The sequence below is a fragment of the Ostrea edulis genome, chromosome 2 (assembly GCF_947568905.1).
Source record: "Ostrea edulis chromosome 2, xbOstEdul1.1, whole genome shotgun sequence".
Classification (NCBI taxonomy): Eukaryota; Metazoa; Mollusca; class Bivalvia; order Ostreida; family Ostreidae; genus Ostrea; species Ostrea edulis.
Genome location: NC_079165.1, coordinates 78,140,369 through 78,166,042, shown reverse-complemented (window position 1 = coordinate 78,166,042; position 25,674 = coordinate 78,140,369). Strand labels below are relative to the sequence as shown.

Below are 25,674 nucleotides of genomic sequence, written 5' to 3'. Positions count from 1 at the left end.
TGTAAATTCTATTATTCAGTATACATTATATATTCATACATGTACCATAAATATATATTTGGTATAAAAATCATTTCCGGAGAAAATGTTCTTTTCAATTCAGAGTATAGTTTTTGTCTTGGTTTTAGTAAAGTTTTGTATAGTAGCGCTTTGAATATAAGATGAAAGTGTATCACAAACTACGAGCAAACATGTGTTGAGAAGTTTTTGATGTTTTCACTTTCAGAAGAAGACAATGTTGCGGAGGAAAAAGAAATCGATTCTTCATTCATCTGAAGCCAAAATTACACAGAAAGAATCTCAAATAGCAAAAATTCCGTTAGGTAGCAAAAGAAAAGGGAAGGACGCAGAAGAAGCCCATTTAGAGAAACTTGTACTTGGTGGAGACAACGACGTCATACATACTTTGCAAGAGGCATCAGAAAAGGTGAACACTTAAATCGTGTAACAGCTGTCCTTGGTCGTTTGTAACTGCTTCTCTGTCTCCTTTTCACCGTTTATATGGTACAGGGTTGTGGTTAATCCGAGATTCCTCTGACTCTTACCCCCGCTTTTATATTTGACATGTGCGGGGGAGAGTCAGAGCGGACTCCATATTGAAAAGTGGGAATTCAGCGACACCAGCTGGTGTCGCTGCTTTACCTACCTCTTACAACTTTATTTCGCGGACCCATCTTCTAAGACGCGAGGATTCAGTTATCGGAAGGTTATTCTACAAATACATCATGATTAATACGATGCTATCGCCGTTTAAACGATGGAATTTTGTGTTTACATGTGCTGACGTCATGTGCAAAGAAATCAAATGGCGAGGCGGCGACCTAATTCAAGTGATGCTCCATTTGTCGGTGTTAGGGCCGTTTAAACGGCGATAGCATCGTATTAATCATGATCTATTTATCGATTTATCTTCTGTTAACTGATTTCTCACGTCTTGGAAGATAGATCTGCGAAATAAAGTTGTAAGAGGTAGGTAAAGCAGCGACACCAGCTGGTGTCGCTGAATTCCCACTTTTCAATATGGAGTCCGCTCTGACTCTCCCCCGCAGAAGTCACAAAATAAAAGCGGGGTTAAGAGTCAGAGGAATCTCGGATTAGGTTGTGGTTAACATTTGAAACCTTAGGGGCCATGTTAGTTTCTGTGGAAACGAGGGGGTTATTTATATTCGGTCTTTTCTATCCCCCTCGTTTCTGTCCAAGCCTTCATAAAGTATGTGGGAAATCAGTGACGCTTCGGTTTCAGCTTAAATTTGATGTGAATCGTTCGAAAACTTACATAAATCAATTCATGAATGATTTTGCCGCAAGGGAATACAATTGAAACCATTCAATTTCACACTAAAGCAACGATAATCGTCGTCATTTCAAACACTACATCCTTTTGCTATCAAATTCGCCCCCATGATAAACAATGACTTCAGCGCATAAGCGTCACTTCATTTTGTAAAACACCTAGAGGCCCAGAAGGGGTGAAATGACTTACTACTAGTAAATCGCACAAAAATCTAACTTTTTCAGTTTATTTCTCATCATACGCATTGCCCTTCATTTCTGTGAATGGACTTATATTATTCTTCTGAATATGAAAATGATGAATTACTGGAAACAAAATAAGTAAAAATGTAATTGTGAATAAAAAATATTAAAAGATCATTCAAAGTGCCAGTGTGTACTGCATTTCTGAAATGGGATTAGATATCATATTAAAGGAACCGCATATCGTGTGTCTATTTTCCCCCATTATATTCACTTTTATTTTCATATTTTATCATTATTCTTTTTATTCATTATACCTTCATTTGTTTTAGAGGAGGGGGGGGGGGGTATCTTCTTATAGGGAATTTCATACCATGAATTGAAAAACAACGAATCTATGACAGAACAACAAACCTGTGACATAAGAACTTTATCTGTTTATTCAGACTGTTAAACTGCAAATCAGTAAAGGTGATTAATTTCATTGGCGGATCTCAACGGGGGAGGGGGTTGCATTAATTCCCCCTTTTGATTTTGGAGAGAGAGAGAGTTTATGCAGGAAAACGACTTTCAATCGCCCACGTCTCTCCAACAAGAGGTCAGCGCTTGGAAACAGAAGTGGTCAGTCGTAGATCGAGTTGATGCCAAGTGGAATGCTTGTCGGAATTCAATAAAGATATTTTCCAACCCGCAATAATTGTAATTCTACCTCGGCTGCACCTTACCCGTTACCAACTGCAAAGCAGAAAGGTCCTTTTAATTTCAACACGTACTTGTAAAGATGTACTTACGTTCCACAATGGGCACGGGGAGATTTTCTGAAGTGGCATTAATGAATTATTACCCCCAATATCAAATTGGACATTAATTATCTAACAAAGAGATTCATTCACATGCATCCAAAAAGAATCAATTGAATTCGATTTTTAGGGAAAATGTCAAATGATCAATGCCGGATCAAAATTTAATTTTAAATATTCATGGGGGAGAGTTTCAAAACTCCTGCAAGTTTATGCAATCCGACGTTGATATTCATGTACACTGATTATTATTTTTAACATTATCAAATTTTGTCAGTAAAGTGGGGGTGGGGGTGTTGATGAAGACTAAGTAAATCTTTTTTTTTTTTTTTGTCAGACATTGAACATTTCTCCATGAACATTGTAAATACGTTTTTCATTTTAAATTCTTTTTTAAAGGATGTTTTGATCGGTAACTGACTTATAAAACTGCATGCATACGATAACATAAGTGCACTGTACAAAACACATATCATGGTACATTGTATATTAACAACATTCAACAAATCCTTTAGTTCACCTCTCTTTGAAAATCAAGATCCGCACCTGATATTATGATCGAGATCAATCAAATATTATTCAATTTCATATATTTCAACACTTCTTTTTTTAAAAAATTCTTTTTCTTCCATTTTGTTGTTGTTGTTGTTGTTGATTTTTTATTTAATACAGCAATGACATTTTCAAAACAAACAGCACAGCAAATACAATATGCGCATTTATTTCAGCCAATATCGAACATGCGATTACATTTAATTTAGATTTTCTTTTATTTTTCATTCCACCAAACACTTAGAATAATTTATGTAACTTCCTTTTATGTTTTCTGTATTTTCATATTCAGAAAAATATGTCCATTCACAAAAATACGATGCGTGTGATGAAAAAATAAACTGATAAAGTTAGATTTTTGTGCGTTTTACTGAAGTAGGTCATTTCACCCCTTCTTGGGCTTCTAGGTGTTTTACAAAATGAATTAAGTGACGCATGCGCTGAAGTCATTGTTTATCATGGAGGCGAATTTGATAGCGAAAGGATGTAGTGTTTGAAATGACGACGATTATCGTTGCTTTAGTGTGGAATTGAATGGTTTTAATTGTATTCCCTTGCGGCAAAATCATTCATGAATTGATTTATGTAAGTTTTCGAACGATTCACATCAAATTTAAGCTGAAATAAATTCAAACCGAAGCGCGACTGATTTCCCACATACTTTATGAAGGCTTGGACAGAAACGAGGGGGATAGAAAAGACCGAATATAAATAACCCCCTCGTTTCCACAGAAAATAGTGAGCCCCTGACATTTAAAAGTTTATGAGCCCACAATTTGATCCACGTGCCCACTTGTATACTAATTATTGGTAAAAAAGAAAAAAGCAAACAAACAAAAGAAGAGAAATTATTTGTTTAAAGGCTTTCTTATTGATTTAGCCTTACTGTCGTGTAAAATGCACCAGTGGCAAAGCATTCCGCTTGAAGTCTCTGACAGCCATGGCCGATTTATGATCCATTTCTTTGAAAATGATCTCGAACATTTGCTTTCGTATTCGTGGGAATACTGCTATCTGTCAGCATTCCCCTTCGAGATACCGCCACATTGTTTACATGTGGTCTTTATCATGTATATGCTTGATGTAACCTATTCATAGCATCTGCTTTGCACACGACACAAATACTCATGGTTAGTATAACATTTTATTGAAAAGGAAAGTACATCATAAAATGAAAATGTTCCGGAAATTTTTTTTAATATCTCATTGCCCACAGCAAATATTACTTGCATTGGCGAGTGATCGAGTGGTTATCCACAACCCTGTGGTAGCATAGAACTGACATGACAGATTGTTAATTTAGGCACAACATGAATCGCAGACTAAAAAGAAGAAAATTCCATCAAACCAGAAAACGCCAGCATGGCAGGATGACGACGATGTTAGAGGAAGGTGATTAATCCACAGTAACATTCATTCTATACTGTGATGTTTATTAACATGAATTTTATTGTTTAAACATGTCAAATTCATAACAATATCGTTGTAACATGTTAAAGCTTTATACATGTTTGGTTACAAGAAGAGATGGAATGTACTGACTGTTGAATTTTTAGCATAAAGATAACAAAAGAGAGAAGATTTGATTCAATCAGAAGAAGAGACGAAAGAAAGATGAAAGTCGATCAGTATACTTCCAGACTCAAGAACGAGTAAGAGGTTTATACTCTAGCATTAGTTTATACTCTAGTATTAGAGTTAGAGGTTTATACTCTAGCATTAGAGTAAGAGGTTTATACTCTAGCATTAGAGTAAGAGGTTTATACTCTAGCATTAGAGTAAGAGGTTTATACTCTAGCATTAGTTTATACTCTAGCATTAGAGTAAGAGGTTTATACTCTAGCATTGATTTACGAAAAAGGTAGACTTATTCGCTAGAATTGATGTAATAGTATAATAGACTTATATATTAAAATATGATTTAATGCATATTTTTATTTATTAAAAAAAGTATGTAAATATTATGCAATTGAAACGAAAGTCAGAATCAAAATTGGTTCATCCCATTCTGGAACCTTGGCAATAAGTACTTCCTGTTACACCCTTTTGATCCTCAAGGATCATATGCTAGTTTAGGATATCATATAGGCAGTGATATTGGAGTTCTTAGTCAGTTTAAGACTGAGTTGTCAAGAGCCAGTCCTGTATACTACTTAGAAAATTAAGTCTTACGTGTAAAGCTTTCAAGACGTTGTTGTTTTATTGTACGAGTTGATTAGTGTTTTTCTTACTTAGATAGGAAGCGCATGTGCTCCAGGACAGAATAGGATATTTGTGTATATATTTCTGATATAAATAATTGATTGAGAATTTTTATTATTATTTGATATATTCCTTTAATTGCTCAGACAGAACAGCTGAATATTAGAACACAGAAATGTTACACAATAATCCTATACAAAGAGAATCACACATGCAAATATCATGTAAAATTATTCACATGAAATTCATTTGAAAATCAAAAACGTTTTTTAACATAATATTTTTTAAAAAGAATTTTGGGATCATACAGTATTATCATGAAAATGTTGCAATATTTTACATTTCATTGAATTGTGACGAGATGAAGGAACAACAAAGTTTCTAAAACTTTTTTTGGTATATTTTCGACATGTTTTAAACACTTAAAACAGATAAGTAACGTTCCCTTACCAAAATATAAGCCCTCTGGCACACAGTTGCTGCAAATTTGCAGCGCATTTGCGGCAAGTTTGCTGCAACTAGTTGCGGCACATTTGCCGCAAGTATACTTTTCGTATGCAAATTTTTCCTCTGGCACACAGTTTGTGGCACAGTTGCGGCACACACTTGCTGCACACTTCTGGCACAGTGTGCGGCATATTTGCTGCAAGTATACTTTTCGTATGCAAATTTTTCCTCTGGCACACAGTTTGCAGCAAACTTGCGGCACACACTTGCTGCACACTTCTGGCACACAGTGTGCAGCATATTTGCCGCAAGTATACTTTTCGTATGCAAATTTTTCCTCTGGCACACAGTTTGCGGCAAACTTGCGGCACACTCTTGCTGCACACAGTTTGCGGCAAACTTGTGACACACTTCTGGCACTGTCTGCTCGAAATTAAGGGATCCTATATAAACTGTCATATTACAAAACAAAAACACAATAATAATTCAATTAATATAATTTCAAGAACAATGACATATCAAGTAATTAACATATTCAAAAATACTAATTAAAAAAAAGAGATTCAAAAACAGAAATGACCAGGTTCTTGTAAAATATGTTATCTATCATAGGAACAACAGTAGAAACATACTGGAAAAAGGACAAATTAAAGGTAGAATTTTTCAACAAAAAAAGAAAAAAAAAAGAGAAGCATTTTTAAAATGTTACATGTGTATCTTCAATGTTTTTATAACATCTATAATGTACAGGGTTTGGAAAATGTTAAGTAAAAGCTGAGTTGGTTACATAAAGTACCATGCTTAAAAAATGACTAAGTTCAACTTCACCATGCACATGTAAATTTTTCAAAGAATGTCTGATCACTTCCGAAAAGACACATGCACATTTACAATGCTTCCATAACAGCTGTTCAAGGTCTGAAGGATGTCAAATAAATGCTGTAAGAGGAGTTGATTACAAAAAATAGGTACCAACTATTCAGGAAATGCTTTAAAAAAATGACAAAGTTCAACTAAATGTAATTTTTTTGAAAAAAGTCTGATCACTTTCAAAAAGACACATGCACATCTTCAATGTGTCCATAACTACTGTACAAAGTTTGAGGAATATCAATTTAGATGTGCACGAGTTGATCACACAAAATAGGTACCATCTATTCAAGAAATGCATAAAAAATAACAAGTTCAACTACACGTAATAAAAAAAAAAAAAGTCTAATCATTTTCAAAAAGACGCATGCACATCTTCAATGTGTTCATAACAACTGTACAAAGTTTAAGGAATGTCAAGTTAGAGGTGCATGAGGATTTGATTACACAAAATAGTTACCATCTATTCAAGAAATGCTTTAAAATGACTTAAGTTCAACTACATGTACATTTTTCTTTTTAAATGTCTGATCACTTTCAAAAACACATATGCACATCTTCAATGTATTCATAACAACTGTACACAGTTTGAGGAATGTCAAATTAGAGGTATACGAGGAGTTGATTACACAAAATAGATACTGTCGATTAAAGAAATGCTTAAAAAATGACGAAGTTTAACTACATGTAAATTTTTCAAAAAATGTCTGATCACTTTCAAAAAGGTACACGCACATCTTCAATGTATCCCTAACAACTGTACAAAGTTTGAGGAACATCAAGTGAGAGGTGTGAAAGGAGTTGATTACACAAAGTAGGTACTATTACAGGGGCGCTATTGTCGCTTGCCCAGTCATTCAGCATTTTATAAACTGTTTGCACATTGTGCAACCCAACCAAAAATATAAAATATAATTATAACAAGATGTGAGAGAAAACTTAAAGAAACTGCAACAGCTTCTAATCCACAAATATTGCATTGTGCAATGTTAAAAAGTTCTCGGTGAAGTCCCACCCTGGCCATGAGAGTACATTTTATTTGGAAACTGCTGCATAAAGAATTTCTTTCAAGATCCAAGAGAAAAATATCAACCCACTGTGGCACTTTTCTGGCCTAAGGTCGGGTTGTGATTTAAATAGATTTGTGAATTTTGGCCGTTTTAGATCAATCATGTCAAATGAAAGTTTTTAAAAAATAAAATCCTTATTAAACTAGCAAGTGCTATACAAATGATGCTATACATGCTAGAACTGTATATACAATTAAGACAAAGGAGTTGACATGATCTTAAGGACATGTAATTAAAAAGGAGGTCTATCATTTGCATAACATGACTATGTGCATTGTGCATCAATAACAGGTTTCAGCAACATTTGCAGACAAGAATGAAATATATTCAAAATTCACACAATTGTAAACTATGCACTTTTCCTCAGAAAAATCTGGAGACAATCTACATGAATTTTAAAGTCAGTACTGTGAAGGACTCTATATTCTGATAAATTAATACAGACTTGTGGGCACTTATTAGGGAGAACACTGTAAACATTTACACAAGATTCTCCATCATAGATGAATGGGAGAATAATAGGACTATCTCCATGAGCTGTCTGCGCCTTAGAATCAAAAACATGATTGAATTCTGGACCTTCTTCTAATCTTCCACTTGTTCAGTACTTGGTCACATATTGTCCGCAACAACTCTACTGTCCCATCCATTTGTTGTGATAAACTGTAAATAGTTTTTCGGTTAAGACAGAGTGCCTTTACTCACAAATACATGTAGCAGTCTCATCAGATTCACTTGGCAAGTGTGTATAAATTGAAATGTCATTCTTTTTTTAAAAACTAAATAACACTAAGTAACTTCATTAGTGATTTATACACATTAATCCAGGCCTGCATGTTGGAACTCTCAGATATGGCAAGTTGAAGACACCCTATCAACACACCATCACAACTTCTGTATCTTCACGACTATCATGAAATATTTTCTGAAAAAGATATAAAATTGTAAATAATTACGAGATACCATTGGCCGTCATATATACAAGTTTGCAAGGCGTCTAACATAGGAGGAATCATTCAGGGGTGTGTACATGTAATTACCGTTGCCCGACACCTGGGGCCACCGATTTTCAAAGCCGAGATATAATCAATGTTGCGTTATAGCCCATTGGGCTAATAAATGCAATATTTGATGTACAACTGTTAATATCATGCTGACCAGACTTTACATACAAATTAACTTTATTGCCAAGACAAGATCTTCAATCCATTTTAATAACGAATATGCATTGATGGAGTGACAAAATTGAGATTCTGGAGGTCAAATCCTTGATCATAATGCAGTTTAACTTTTCTAACTGGACATCTGGGTTCAAATCATAAGCATTTGAATAAAAAAAATAATCAACCATTCATTAAAAAACACCATTTACTGAATAAACTATTCAGTTTTGCAAATATAACCCGAGTAGAAAGCAAACAAAAAATAGCATAATTATTACGGAAATAGGCCTAATTATTTGTTTGTTTTTCGGCCTTTTCCCCTCTCTCTCCATTTTTTTAAAGTGCCTATATGGTCCTGTCCAAATGTAAAAGAAAAAAAATCCGCGATGGCTACGATAATGCAACTAGAAGGCGTCTAATCTTTCTCATACAAAGGAAATTTAAAAAAAAATAAATTCCACATAATTTCAAAGAATTGAATGAAGAATGTAAATTTATAAACGTAAACACTGACTTAAGATTTGACGCAACAACATACAATGAGCGATGGTCAGTTTCGTTTTGAACAATATATTAGAGAGTTTATAACTATAAATACACAGTAAATCACTTACTCAATGATTGGAAGATTCTCCTCAGAATATCTGCATCAACTCCTGTTCTCGATTCATGTTCAAGATGTTTACCGGTATAACATCATGTCGTCTGTTGATATCAACTTTCCCGCTCAGCATATAATATTGAGTGAATCCCACACCCGACGCATTGAACCGGATCTCTATTTGCGATGCATAGAGCCGTAATGCCCCATGAAGACCTTAACTTTGGTATACAGCTTAGATTATTCTAACTTAGTATCAATTAGCATTCCACAAACCAGAATAACGTACCTGGATAAATTATACGATATAAAGGTGAATTTTTACCACTCTCATTTGATTAATTTCAACTCACAAACCCAGTATCTGAATTGTAATCAATGTTCAGATATACATGTAAATAAAGAAAAGAAAAGAAATCTCTCTCTCTCTCTCTCTCTCTCTCTCTCTCTCTCCATTTATTTAGATATAGATATTTTTTCTTCACTTTTTTTTCTAATTAGATTAAAATTCAGATACCTGTGCACTTACATCTTATTTTAAAGGGGCATTAGCTGTGAAAGTGATGACAACCATTTTCTTTTTTTCTTCTAAAAATTTCTCGATGATATTGAAATACATATTGATGACTAATAAGAACATTTATTTTTTATTATGTACAAAAACAAGAGAATTAACCCTAATAAAACTACGTTAGATAACCGCTTTTAATGTAAAGAAATATATACGAAAGATGTATTCACTGCACCCAAATCAAATCATTTCTCAAATAAAAACAAAAACAGCATTTACATTTTGCTGACAGCATGCAAAGGTAACTAGAGAATAATTATACTGTCTTGCAAGACAATAATATTCAATCACCAAAATCACATATTCATTTTCAAGAGGTTAAAAGGTGTTTGAAATAATTAAATACAAGTGCAATTATTACTTTAATATATAATAACTATTATAGGGCAACTTTCATTGAATTCAATATTTGGTGACAAAATGACCGCTAATTCCCATTAAGACAAGAAGATGGAAGGGGTACGCAAGAAATGTTGCATATATGTTCTATTATAGAAAATGTTGTGATGGATATATTGAAATGGCTCTTTTATTCTAAATATTCAAGAAAAGTCGTGAACTTTGGTGACCTTGCTGTTTCAGTTCTAAAATTTTAAGAAAAAAGTTGTGAACTTCTGGCACACGATTCTGAATACTAAAGAAAAAGTTGTGGTGCACTTCTGGCACACAGTTTTGATTCTGAATACCAAAGAAAAAGTTGTGGTGCACTTCTGGCACACAGTTTTGATTCTGAATACCAAAGAAAAAGTTGTGGTGCACTTCTGGCACACAGTTTTGATTCTGAATACCAAAGAAAAAGTTGTGGTGCACTTCTGGCACTCTGTTTCATTTAGGAAAAGTTGTGGTGCACTTCTGGCACACTGTGCCACTAGTGGCACACTGTATGCCGCTAGCGGCATTAGCTGCACACTTCTGGCAAACAGCTCTGGCACACTGATTTGTTTGCCGCAAACTTGCAGCAAACTTGCGGCAAATTTGCAGCAAACTTTACATTTTGGTAAGGGGTTATCTATAATATCAGTTTTCTGTTATTAAATTAATTTACTATCCTGTTCAAAATTACACATCAAGTCTTGAATTATCATCTGCATACATTTAAGAGTTTTAAAAAAATTAAAATTATCAAAATCCTCATTTGAACTTCAATACAAAAACAAATTAAACAGCCAGAAAGAGCATACCTGAAAATTGTTTACACTATAAGTGTAAACTAAAAAACCCAAGGTTGCCAACCAGAGAGCAATATCAAATTGAAATTTAAAGAAAATAATACAAAATATCTTACATCACTGTGAAAATATATAACGTCACAATCAAATGACATCGCAGCAGTGTGAGACAGAAAAATCTCACATGGCTGTCTCACATCCATAGGTAAAGTTGCATGATCTCACACTGGTGATAATGTGAGAAAAACAGATATTAACTCTAGAATTGATGTATGAGACAATCAGATATTTACTTTAGAATTGATGTATGAGACAATCAGATATTACTCTAGTATTGATGTACGAGACAAATAGATTTCTAGATTAGTGTGATTCGATTCGATGAAGGAGGCAAATAGTTTCATGCACTTGAACTGAAAACTATTGGACATTACTGTTTGTCAGATTTGAAGAATTTGATTTTTAAATTTTACATGCAGGTTTGAAAAAGTCTCCTCTGTTCCAAATTGGGCAAAGTTACCATCAGAGAAAACCCAGTCTTCAGATGGTAAGTCTAACAACAGTAAAAACTATATGGAGAAATATCTCAATTTATCAGATGGTGAGTCTAATAGCAGTAAAAACAATACCGAGAAATATTTCAATATATCAGATGGCAAGTCTAATAACAGTAAAAACAATACAGAGAAATATTTCAATTTATTTTGCTGTTTCAATCTTGTAAAAAGAGGGATTGCAGTTTTTTTTTCTTTTACATTTTTCTGAATTATTTTTTTTTCTATTGTGCAGTATTTATGACTTAGTATTATAATTTTTGGGTGATTAGGCAACATTTTATTATGTCTGACCTGTTTGTCCAAACTCCATATTGTGTGGATGCAGTCACCAATAAAGTTTAATTTACCATATAGTTACATGTACATTGTACAATGCATGGTAAAAATAGCAGAGTCATATACAATTGCACAATTCATGGTAAAAATAGCAGTCATATATACATGGTACAATGCATGGTAAAAATAGCAGAGTCATATACATTGTGCAGAGTCATATAAATGTACTTTGTACAATGCATGATAGAAATAGTAGAGTCATTTCATATATTTATGACTAAAAAGCCTATGTTTAGGTAAAAATTATTGGCTGTTGTTTACATGTATTTTTTCTGGTAAAGATTTAAATCAAGAATTATGTAAAGAAAATATAATTTTAAATGAGTCTTGGAGTAATCTCTTATCATTCTTTTTGAAATTGAATTGGTATGAAAAACAAAGTATTAAACATTTTTTTTTCAAAAGAGTGCCACCTTGCACAGAGAATATGTCTGTCAAAGCACTTTGTAGTTTGTTCTCTGATATAATTATAGTTATAATCTTATAGATGACAGTGATGTAGGGTTAAGTCTGTTTTATGATGAAATAATGATAATCTTGTAGATGACAGTGATGTAGATGATTTACTTCAGAAGACAGGGAATTATCTAGCAACGTCCTCCGCACTACCTAGAGGCCTCATAGACCTCAAACAATGCACGGACGCCAACAAGGAGCAGCCCTCCGAGGTAAGACATCAAGTTACGACGGAAACAAGCATTATACAATGAAGATAGGAGAAGGTAATCCCAGGGGGGGGGGGGGGGGGGGGGGGGAGAGAGAGAGAGAGAGAGAGGTTTTCAAAGAAACCAATGATGGTTAGGCAGTGATTCAGGTGCAAATTTTTAAATGGGAGTGTATGTACATGTATAAGTAAAATAAAGCTTATAAGAAATCTTGAAATATCTTCTCTGGAGAACAACCATAGATGTCCTGCACAAATCCTCTCTCCAATAGTGGGTAAATGCAAAAATTGTCAAAATGATAATGAATCATCTCAGAGACATAGAGTGATTTATGAGCAGCTGTTTAAGAAAGATCAAGGTCACTAGGTTGGATAACAATAAAGGTTTATTTTCATTTGATTACAGAGCAAGTTAAAGTCCGTCGAGTTTCATCCGACAGCTCAAGTGATTCTAACTGCTGGGATGAACTGCACTTTGAATCTATTTCAGGTAAAGGAAAATAAATTAGATAAAAAATAATATAAGTCTGATGATTGGTGAATTGCTGAATGGGAATTATTTAAACCTTTTCTGGGTGCAGGTGGATGGTAAACAAAACCCTAAAATCCAAAGCGTGTTTATTGATGGGTTTCCAATCCACACCGCACACTTCAGCACGGAGGGGCACGAAGTGATAATGGGATCTAGATACAAAAACATTCAGTATTACGACATGATGGCTGGAAAAATTGTCAATGTTCCCAAGATTAAAGGTATTTGTAAAAGATGTCTGATAATTTGATAGATAATACGTTCATTGTCCGTAAAGTGAACCACATTGTAAGGGTGACTAGTGGGGATTTTGTAATATTATGGAGTACATTTTTATAGGACTTGAAGAGAAAATGATGAAAAAGTTTAAGGTATCACCGGACGGGAGATTTCTGGTGTTTCTTGGAAAGACTGGAGGAATGCATCTTTTGTCTGCAAAAGTAAGTGTAATTTAAAAGTTGCATGAACAATTGAATTCAAATTGTTAAACTTTTATATAATCAAAGTACCAAAAGAAGTAAAATTTCAACGATCTTATAAACCCCGTGTATTAAATTGATATGCAAGCATTCTCCTGTAGTGTAGATTCCATGTTTTATGGTGTCTGACTTTACTTATTGCTCAATGCAGTTGAAACTTGAGTGAGCTTTTCTGATGAATTGTCAGATTTTCATCTTGTTTTGGAACATTTACTTTAAAAATTTCCCACAAAACATCCTGGGTAGGGGAGGGGGGTGTAGATTCCAGTATTTTTCAATGATTCAGTGAAAAATACTTTGATTTAGAGCCACCGTGTCAGATAGAGTGATAGTTATGTTCTAGCTTTCTTATGTAGTGTAGATAAAAGTTCATGACCCCTGTTTGTTTAATAGTTGTTTTACGTCCCATTCATAAAAATTCCAACCTATGGCAATTGTAGTATAAATGAAGGCCGTAGTAATGAGAGTTCTCTTATCATGTCAACGCTTACCATGCTACAGTACGGGCAATGTGGATCCCGTATTAGACCGCGCTCCCCCACAGTATGTTAATCCTTCCCGCGGTATCCCTCCACGGGATTTCATCACAGGGCAGATTTACACCGCTGTGGTGTGAAGTACCGTTATTTACCTGTTAGGACAAACTAACTGTACAATAGCTATTTCATTCGTCGGCAGAAAATTAGTGCTTATGGACTGCTATCTCGCATTACATACCGGTATATTAATGAAATCATTTAAGAAAAAATGAAAAATAAAATCAGGGACCAACTAAAACCAAATATACTTATAATTTAGCATATTTAATACACCTCCTATTTTTTTATTCTAAAAATTTAAAACAAAAAAAAGGGGCTTTTAATTTTGTTTTTTAATAGTATTTTATGCTACATTTAATGATATGGATTAGGAGCTGTGTCCTAATAATTTTTACAGTGAAAAAATAATACAAATAGATCTACAAATGACCGTATATGAGTGCAAGATTAATATGTTCTGTTTGTTTTAATGGCGTTTGTGTAGACTTCGAGAATTGGTTAAAATATTTATTAATAACAAAATATTATTTTGTATGTTTTAAGAATAAAAAATGTAAATTTTATATTATGCTAAAAGAAGAATTTTTGTTTTCCCATTTCAATCGAACATCGTTTATATGTACACCTGTTGGGTCCCTGCTGCACGTGTTCTTAAAACAAAACACACAGGGGAGAAGACCCTGTGTGTATATGTTCAACGCGTCGAATACAGGATGTCAAAATGGTAATGTCCCTACTCCAGGGCATGCAATCTGCTTATCAGCTTACAATTACAGTGTACCTATACCCAACAAATTTTATCAGTAATTAAACTAGGGTGTTTTTTAATTCCTTCATCAAGTGCTGGTTTCCTCGCTTACAACTTACTAATTCCTTTCATTACGGTACATATGAGTGTCAGCATCATCAAAATTACTCTCTAATTGCATGTTGAATCAAAATTTATCATACTTTGTAGAGTAAGGCCACACATATATACGACGGGGGTGGCGTACAAATGTATACCCCAAAACTGCGTTTTACTTGTTATTTACTTTTTAGTATTATATTACCTTCCTTAAAATATGCATTGCATTTTTTCCCCTCTCTCTTACATATTCAAAGCCCCAAAAATGTAATCAAAATTTGAGAATTTGGATCCGATTAAATATTTCATTTTAATTAGATTGATGCTTTATTTGTATTGATTACCAAGTGGTGTTCATGTGGCTAGTCTAATGTTGTCTTAGCAGTTTCACGGGTAGAGCGTGCGCTGATCGAGCGAGGTCTGGGGCGTTGAAGCAGACAGGAAGTATTATGTAACAGATATACACATACCCGAGACCATTCTCTAGACAATGAAACCTGTTAAGTTAGGACGTCATCACAATGTCTAGAAGAGAATACACACGTTATTGTAAAGGCAAAAATGTAATGTGTTCGGTATAGCTATAGGGACACCTATCTTTCGAATAGGGGAAAAATGGCTTTGGGAGAATATTAATTAGAACATGTCCTCACATTACATGTCCCCTCTAATCTAATATTTTGTATCTACATCTTTCGTATGCTGTGGGTCACGTTTATGGAGATGTAACTGGGCAATATTTTGTCAAATGGTTAAAAATTGTCCTCGCTTTACACGTTTTATCCCCCCCCTCTCTCTCTCAAATTTTATGGCATAATTATGTTATTCGATCTGCGGACTTTACGATAGCATTTATTCCGTAAATGTGACTTAAAAACGGAATAAATAGCATGATTAGTTAACATGAGTAAAATATATAAGCATTAGTAACTATTTAGTCTGTGTGCCGACCATCTACAATTATTATATCTTTATAACTATGATAACGGTATTGTTAAGTCCGTGGATCAAATAACATGATTATGCTGGGATAATCAGTTTTCGTGAAGTTACTTTGCTGTTTCACGGGTAAAGCGTGGGCCGATCGATGTCTGGGGCGTTGAAGCAGACAGGGAGTGTTATGTAACAGATATATATATTATTACTACAGTAACTTGATCCGAAGACACGGATCACGTCGAGTTGACAGGCGCGGATCATCAGATCTCACGAGACGCGAAGCATCGAGTTTGATCTGATGATCCGCGCCTGTCAACGAGACGTGATCCAACTCTTCGGATCAAGTTACTGTAGTAATGATAAATTTATTATATACCCCCTTCTGCATTTTAAATCCACATTTCTAAGATAATAAATGTAATCCAAATTATCAAAAACACAGACATACCATGGCTTTATGTTTTGTGTACGCAGTTTTGTTTGTGACGCGGTCAATATTTTCCACAAATAACCTTGCGTTGATGCATTGTGACGTCATCAGTTTCAGAGGATACTGATACGGAATCAGAAAACCACAGTGTGGTGATCCGGAAAACCGGATCACACGCTGTGAAATCCACAGTATCAACAAACGATACATTGATGGGTATATAATAAATACACATACTTGTCATCATCATTGTTATTATCATTACAAAACACAAGTATTGTTTGGGTAAGTTCTGAATGAGAGAAAAATGCAAGAAGCTTCAGTTATGAATTTAACCCTGATACATGTGCATATAACGAAGAACGAGCAACGAGCGCTGGTGCATGTACGAAAATGAGGCAGTTTCAGTTTATAAATACCTTGCCTCCACCCGAATTATCATTTTAATATTTTCAAGTATGGACAAAAGCACAATCTGTTATATTTTATTTTGTCTCACTTGACAAGAATTCTATATAATTTAAGTTTATCATTTTCTTAACACCCCCCTCTCTCTTACTTAAAAAACCTATGCTACACTGTATATATGTTTCAATGCACATTCATGCTCCAATATCAAATTGATTTGACAAATATTTCTGATTATATTTTACGCCTATCTTTATGAGAGACATTGTCAATAAATATATTTACTCCTTTCCCCAAATTCAAAAGTTTTGAACCGTTTGTCTCTAATATAAAGAGGAAATAGCTCTCATACATTTCTGCCCCACACATGATATACATATAGTTCAGTACAATAAACAGTTTTATCCACATCAAAAATATACAAATATTGCACTATCTAAATGTAAATTCATGGTCACACTATTTATTTTGTACGTACGTACATTAATTAATTATTTCCTCAGTTCGATATACTATATCTGTATTTATAGTAAAGTCAATTACACAAAATCTACCTGGGAATAAACCTTTTATACTATTTAGAAGTGTTCAGGTGTGAACACGAGGTACACAATATACCTATTCTACCCGTGCTGGTTGTTCAATGCATTTATCTCGACTCCTTTCGGGGATGTTTTTTTTTTTTTAATTGCGTGTAATCCAAACGACCGTGCTCGTAAATTTTGAAGTCTTGCATGTGCATCTGTAAATTCGTGGCGCTAATTACTAGACTATCTTTAATTCACATGATCATTTATACTCTTGTATTAAGAAATATAGCACTATGCATCTTAAGTCAAAATATATAATTACTTGTAGCATACCGAGATAAAGCACCAATATTCATGATTTATGAAAACGTCAAGAATTCTACGTATAAAATATATGTTTCTAGTTTTCATGTTATGATGTATCTGTACAGAATATGCAATACTGTAAACAATGAACATATGGAATTTTCTTTTGTTTGTCCATCCTTGTTCCATGCATTGATGTGAAATTTACGATTGTTTTCATCAGAAGTATACATCCAGTATTTGCACAAAAATGAACAAACAGATATATTCATATATATATTCTCTACCTGATTATAAAGTAAGTACAATCCAAGGGAAAAATCCGAAATATACTGAATGAATAGACCATTTTGCGTTCACCGTTCGCTCTGCATGCGTTCACCGTTCGTTCACTGTTCGCTCTGCGTGCATTCACCGTTCGCTCATCGTGCGTTCACCGTTCAAGTGGGAAAGTAGAACATTTCAGGGATTGTATCAAACTTGTAAATTTCATGATCCTAGGGGGTAAGGGTTTGGTTTCTGGATGGAGCCTAGATGATCATGTTGATTATTGTCTCTAGTATGATTTGAAGGACTTCTTAAAGTTTGCTGATACAGTAACTGCATTTATTTATGTATACATATATAGGAATAGCAGGAAAGGTGGTACGAAAAAAATGTGCATTTTGCAACCTCAAGGTTTTGACTCTAGGATGGGTCCAAATCGTTTAATACATATATAATGATTATGTAAAGCCTTTCATCAGTGCATGCACTTGAGGACATTGAAGTTTTAAGAACACATCTTGTTTTATACTGGTGCTGAATATTAGAATTTAACTTAGATATATTTTGAACAGGAAATGTTTTTCTAGATTGCATTCCTTGGGACTAGTGCTACTTTTAACTAGTACTCAGGTGACCGATAAGGCCTGTGGGCCTTTTCATTTTCTATTAAGTTAAGTTTTCATTATATTAAACTTCAACTTTCAGCATATTGTTATACTGTCAATTCGTTTCTTGCTTACTTAATTGTCATTAAATTTTTGGTAAGGATTACACTCAAGACGCTCTTCATAACAAACAGTGTCATGTGTACAACTCGAGACGCTCTTCTTAACAAACAGTGTCATATGTACAACTCGAGACGCTCTTCTTAACAGTGTCATGTGTACAACTCGAGACGCTCTTCTTAACAAACAATGTAATGTGTACAACTTGAGACTCTCTAATGCCTGATATCAAATGTACTGACTGTGCATACATGTAGAACAATACACAGATATCAAATGAAATGACTGTATATACATGTAGAACAATACACAGATATCAAATGTAATGACTGTATATACATGTAGAACAATACACAGATATCAAATGTACTGACTGTATATACATGTAGAACAATTAATACACAGATATCAAATGTAATGACTGTATATACATGTAGAACAATTAATACACAGATATCAAATGTACTGACTGTATATACATGTAGAACAATACACAGATATCAAATGTAATGACTGTATATACATGTAGAACAATTAATACACAGATATCAAATGTACTGACTGTATATACATGTAGAACAATTAATACACATATATCAAATGTACTGACTGTATATACATGTAGAACAATACACAGATATCAAATGTACTGACTGTATATACATGTAGAACAATACACAGATATCAAATGTACTGACTGTGTATACATGTAGAACAATACACAGATATCAAATGTAGTGACTGTATATACATGTAGAACAATACACAGATATCAAATGTAAATGAAGGATTTCAGTTTGTAGAATATTTTATTGCTTTCAGTCCAAAGAGTGGATTCACACCCTGCAGATGAATGGGGAAGTAAAGGATGTGGCATTTTCTCAAGATGGACATCTTATGTACTCACATGGAGGTAAGAAAACATTTGTTTTGATCACATCACTTCCACATGATGCGGAAAGATGTTGCAGTTCTAAATTTACTTGATTTTCAATTTTCTACGTTATTGTGTTTTCCATATTATTGTAGTTAATCATCTCCCATACCTGGCATTCACGGAAAGTTAAGGCTTTCCCCATAAATACCAGTGCTGTAAAAAATGTACTTTACCGTACTGGCACATTACATGACGTCACAATGAAAAATACAATATATATATCTACAGTCCTTTCGCAGTTGGAAATGTCAAAATATTTTTTCGTTATTTACCACCGCTGTCAAACGATAAACCTCAATTGTGTAAAAGTTTCTGTCAAATAGGTTTTATTAATTCTCTTTGAAATTGAAATAGTTTCAATTTCTTCTTTATATAACATACATACTGAAGTAATATCCATGCACGTATAGTGACTTTCACAATGGACTCATTTGCATAAACAGGGTTTCCATACATAAAAATGTCATCATCGTCACGACACCCCGAGGTTTTTGAGTGAAAGATGTTTGATTTATGTGACATGTGAACTTCAGTGCAAAAGGAAAGTTAGGGGAGCAAGTTGAAACATGTTTTTCAGGCTAGATTCAACTTCGTATATGCAAAAATTAGACATGTTACAAGTCACTATAAACTTGCTCCTATCACTTTTCAAATTTAGAAATTAATACGCTTTGAAGTTATATAAATTAGCTTCAACTTGCATTGATATCTGGATATCATGCCAATGGAAGAATTTATACATACACGGTACGATTTTATCTTGATATTTTATCACGTGATATACAGTCAGCTGATGTAGAGACTGTCGGTCTGGTGAAAAATGTATGGGAGGTCAATATGCACTTAATCATATATACATATTGTTTTTATATAAAAGGGTTGTGTTTACAGAATTTGTCAAAAATTGATCTGTTTATTAATGCTTTATTCCCGACATATTTCTATGGCCCTACTTAACACAACTGCATTCCTTATATAAACGTTAATGTTACTTCCCTGAACACTACAGCTTAAAAGCTGCTGATGTCTCACATCAGTGAATTTTTAGCTCTTCTGAGCCGAAGGCTCAAAGAGCTAATGCTATGGCCATTTGTGCGGTGTGCGTAAACTTTTTAGAAAAAGGGCTATAACGCAAGAACCCCTTGGCCAATTTTTTTCAAATTTGTTACAGGGTATCATTGGCCCAAGGGCTTTCATACATACTAAGTAGAGGGATGTGACCCTTTAACAAGGGGAGATAATCAGTAAAATACAAACAAAAGTAGTGGTTGCTAAAAAATCTTCTCAAGAACCACTGGATAGATTATCACCAAACTTACACATAAGGATGAGGATATGTTATAGATTAAAAATTGTTCAAGGCATTACCCTGGGGCAAAGGGCGTGGTCTCAAGGTCACTTCAAAGTTGACCTAAATTTATATTTCCTTAAATCTTTGATATTTTAGTCATTATAAGGACTAGGATCATCAAATTTTGACAGTTGATGCATCTTAGGACCTTGTGTCAAGTTGTCTCAAAAGTAGGTCACGGTGACCTACTTTTTGAATTTTGCACGTATTTATTTTAAAATTAATTTTGATGCATATCTTGGACACTTTGAAGCCTATGATCATCAAAACTTGTCAGTTGGTGGATCATGGGACCTTGAAATGTGTCAACTGAAAAATAGGTCACCATGACCTACTTTCTGAATTTTATGGCTTATCATTTATAGATATATTTTAAGTTGTTATTTCAAATACCGAGAGGTTTAGAATCATCAAATCTTGTAAGTTGATGCATCTTGAGGCCTTGAAACATATTTATAAAAAAGTAGGTCACAGTGACCTACTTTTTGAATTTTGCAGATATTCAAATTTCACATTTTCAATTTTAGATGCATATTTTGGGCACTGTAAAACCTAGGATCATTAAACTTTGTCAGTTGATGCATCTTCAGTCTTCGGTTTGTGTCGACCAAAAAGTAGGTCACCGTGACCTACTTTTGGTATTTGACAGCTAAATTACTATATTTCAGACACTATTTGACCTACAATCATCAAACTTTGTCAGTTGATGCATCTTGAGTCTTCGGAGTGTATCGACCAAAAAGTAGGTCACTGTGATCTACTTTTGGCATTTGACAGTTATATTTATATATTTCAGTCACTAATTGACCTACAATCATCAAACTTTGACAGTTGATGCATCTTGAGTCTACGGAGTGTGTCGACCAAAAAGTAGGTCACCTTGACCTACTTTTGGAATTTGACGGCTATATTTATATATTTCAGATACTATTTGACCTACAGTCATCAAGCTTTGTCAGTTGATGGGTCTTGCATGTTCGAAGAGTTTCGACCAAAAAGTAGGTCACCTTGACCTACTTTTGGAATTGGACGGCTATATTTATATATTTCAGATACTATTTGACCTACAGTCATCAAACTTTGTCAGTTGTTGGGTCTTGCATGTTCGAAGGGTTTCGACCAAAAAGTAGGTCAACTTGACCTACTTTTGGAATTGGACAGCTATATTTATATATTTCAGATACTATTTGACCTACAGTCATCAAACTTTGTCAGTTGATGCGTCTTGCATGTTCAAAGGGTGTCGACCAAAAATTAGGTCACCTTGACCTACTTTTGGAATTGGACTGCTATATTTATATAATTCAGATACTATTTGACCTACAGTCATCAAACTTTGTCAGTTGTTGGGTCTTGCATGTTTGAAGGGTGTTGACGAAAAAGTAGGTCACCTTGACCTACTTTTGGAATTTGACGGCTATATTTATATATTTCAGATACTATTTGACCTACAGTCATCAAACTTTGTCAGTTGATGGGTCTTGCATGTTTGGAGTTCGCTGACCAAAAAGTAGGTCACCATGACCTACGATTGGAATTTGACAGCTATATTTCAATATTCAGATACTAATTGGCTTAAAATCATCAAACTTTGTCAGTTGATATTTCTTGGGTTCTCAAAATGTGTAAACCAAAAAGTAGGTCACATTGATCTACTTTTTTTGAATTCTTAGGATTTAACTAAAGATTTAGAATACTAAGAGGCTAAGAATAGAAATGGTGGGGTTGTACAATTTATCAGAAAAGCAATTTTAGGCCCTTGGGCCTCTTGTTTTTAAAATGTTGGCTTCATTTGACAAGGATTTAGAGCTGCTCTTAATTTCCATTTAGATAACAAAGAAAGGTAAACACTAAGAAAATAATAATGGATCCATTTAGTCAAGATAATCTTTCTGACATAAAATTATCGTTTTCAGTTGAGGGTGATGTGTATGTATGGGATCTTGATAGACGGGACTGTATACACCGTTTCTATGATGATGGCTGTACACATGGAACGTCTATTGCAATTTCTCCAAATGGCCAATACTTGGCCTGTGGGTAAGTTGTGAAACAAATCTCTCCTACATACATGTATATTTGTGGGTAAGTTGTAAAACAAATCTCTCCTATCGTTATTGCTTCTTTTCGTAATGTTTGCTTGTAAAAGTTATTATTTGAGTGGAACGGTATATATAAACTTCTGTTGGGGTGTGTGTATCTGAATGTATAGGAAAAATCTTCTGCAGAATCATCGGGCCAGAAAAGTTTACATTTACATCAAAGCTTCCTGACACAGTGCATATTCAAGTTTGTTATAATCATGACCCCCAGGGGAAGGGTGGGGCCACGATAGGGGATCAAAGTTTTACATACAAATATATAGAGAAAATCTTTAAAAATATTCTTCTCAAGAACCATTAAGCCAGAGAAGTTTACATTTACATGAAAGCTTCCTGACATAGTGCAGATTCATGTTTGTAAAAATTGTGGCCCTTGGGTGTAGGTTTGGGCCACAATAGGGATCAAAGTTTTACATGCGAATATAATGGGGAAATCTTTGAAAATGGGCAAAGTTGACTCAGGTGAGCGATGTGGCCCATGGGCCTCTCGTTGTCTTAAACTTTGTCTGAATCACAAAATCTGAAAAATTGGTTTCCACTGATTTTCAGTGAATGATGTATTTTATTACTGAGTACTATAAAATTTAGTATTGATTATTAAGTATTGAAATGGGGTCGTTATTTGATGCTTAAGTAGTTCTGATGTTTATGTGCAGGTCATTAAATGTTGTGATTGATGTTTGACACAGGTCGTACAGTGGCGTAGTCAATATTTACGACTCTGGATCCATACTAAACTCGAGATCACCTAAACCAGTGAAAGCCGTCATGAACCTCACTACGCCTTGTACAAATGCTGTGTTCAACTCCTCCTCAGAAATTTTGGCCATATCTTCCAATTATGCAGAAAAAGCCGTCAAACTTGTGAGTTCTTCAATTTTTTTGTCTCGGATGTAAATAGATGTCCAAACTTGGGTTAAAGTCTGCTAACCTTGGTGCATTACAATGTACTTGACAAAATTATATTTAATTAGTAAACTATAATGACTAAATACTTAAAAACACAATTACAGTGAACACCAATATAATGAATTCACACTTACAGTAAACCACGGTTACAGTGAACACACTTATAATGAATTCACACTTACAGTAAAACACGGTTACACTGAACACACTTATAATGAATTCACACTTACAGTAAAACATGGTTACAGTGAACACACTTAATATAATAAATTCATGCTTACATTAAAACACGGTTACAGTGAACACACTTATAATGAATTCATGCTTACAGTAAAACAGAGTTACAGTGAACACACTTATAATGAATTCATGCTTACAGTAACACACGGTTACAGAGAATACACTTATAATGAATTCATGCTTACAGTAAAACAGAGTTACAGTGTACACATTTATGATAAATTCATACTTACAGTAAATTACAGTTACTGGGAGTGCACTTATAATGAATTGAAGTGATTTTTATCTATAATTGTAAAACATATGATATTATGAACTTACTTGGATATGACAAATTATACTTATAACAAATAAAGATTCTGTATCCCCAGCTCTTCACTATAAGAGTCAGTTTATTTAGAATATAAATGATTTATTTTTCAATCTTATTCCAAATCTCTCTCAGGTCCACGCCCCCTCTATGACGGTTTTTTCAAACTTCCCGGAGCGGAAAGTGGACAGTTTACGGATACCTACCTGTATGGACTTCTCCCTGAATGGTGGTTATTTCTCCATAGGCACACATAGGGGGTGTGCTCTCCTCTACAGGTCTGTATCGAGTCTACCGACACACATAGGGAGTGTGCTCTATTCACACACATAGGGGGTGTGCTCTATTGACACACATAGGGGGTGTGCTCTATTGACACACATAGGGGGTGTGCTCTATTGACACACATAGGGGGTGTGCTCTATTGACACACATAGGGGGTGTGCTCTATTGACACACATTGGGGGTGTGCTCTATAGACACACATAGGGGGTGTGCTCTCCTCAACAGGTCTGTATTGAGTCTGTTGACACACATAGGGGGTGTGCTCTTCTCTACAGGTCTACATATATCTCGCTTCTATATATAAACAATCTTACCGTAGGTTGTTGTCAGGAGATTCTTCTGATATAATATTTTTGTCTTGATCACAAATGATAATAATATCCCAGCTCTTCTTTAATATAGACTCACATCTAGGTCAATCTCATTGTAGAGTAAAGCATTATGGGAACTACTGATGTTTGGTGACATCTCGAGGTGGAAAGTTTTCCACGGCATTTACAGGAGGGTCCAAATGAAGACGCAAAATAAATTTACTTCTACCAGTGGCCTGATCCATGGACTTTAAACCATATCAATGGTGAATTTTCTTGTGACATCATAAAACTTCATTCACACATCACAAAATCATGTGCATTGTGAAGAGATCTTCAAGATGTCTAGAATGTTGTTCAGGTTTTTAAGTAAAATCTTTACGTAGTGAATGACATTACGTGTTGCTGTGTAGGACACAGTCTATGGGCTTAATTATGTTATACTGTTATCCATGTTTTTAAGAATAAACTCAATGTATGAATATATCACATCTCGTTTCCTTTATTTAGGTCACCAAGTTTCTTGTCACTCAGGGTGACTTGATGCTCTGCCCATCTGTAAGAGTGTTCAAGTCATCATGTATTACAAGGTTAACATTGAACATTTTTTTACTTATTGCTAGAAACTGCTTGGCCAATTTTTACCAAAATTGCTGCATAGCATCTTTCTAAAGTTGGGGAACTTCAAATTTAAACGTCATTGTTCTATTCTTTTGGGGCCCCCTAATGGTAGGACTAAAACTTGACAT

At 34.4% G+C, this 25,674-nt stretch overlaps 1 protein-coding gene across 1 annotated transcript; it reads left to right on the top strand.

The window, feature by feature from the left end:
• Window positions 1–117: 117 nt before the first annotated feature.
• Window positions 118–25,411, top strand: LOC125680719 (U3 small nucleolar RNA-associated protein 18 homolog). Its single transcript, XM_056154805.1, has 13 exons — window positions 118–427; window positions 4,132–4,220; window positions 4,385–4,480; window positions 11,401–11,468; window positions 12,358–12,482; window positions 12,885–12,968; window positions 13,060–13,231; window positions 13,350–13,450; window positions 19,303–19,393; window positions 22,685–22,808; window positions 23,560–23,734; window positions 24,465–24,607; window positions 25,045–25,411. Exons 1-13 carry the CDS (start codon window positions 236–238, stop codon window positions 25,067–25,069), a joined length of 1,485 nt encoding a protein of 494 aa, XP_056010780.1. The 5' UTR covers window positions 118–235; the 3' UTR covers window positions 25,070–25,411.
• The last annotated feature ends 263 nt before the right edge of the window (window positions 25,412–25,674 follow it).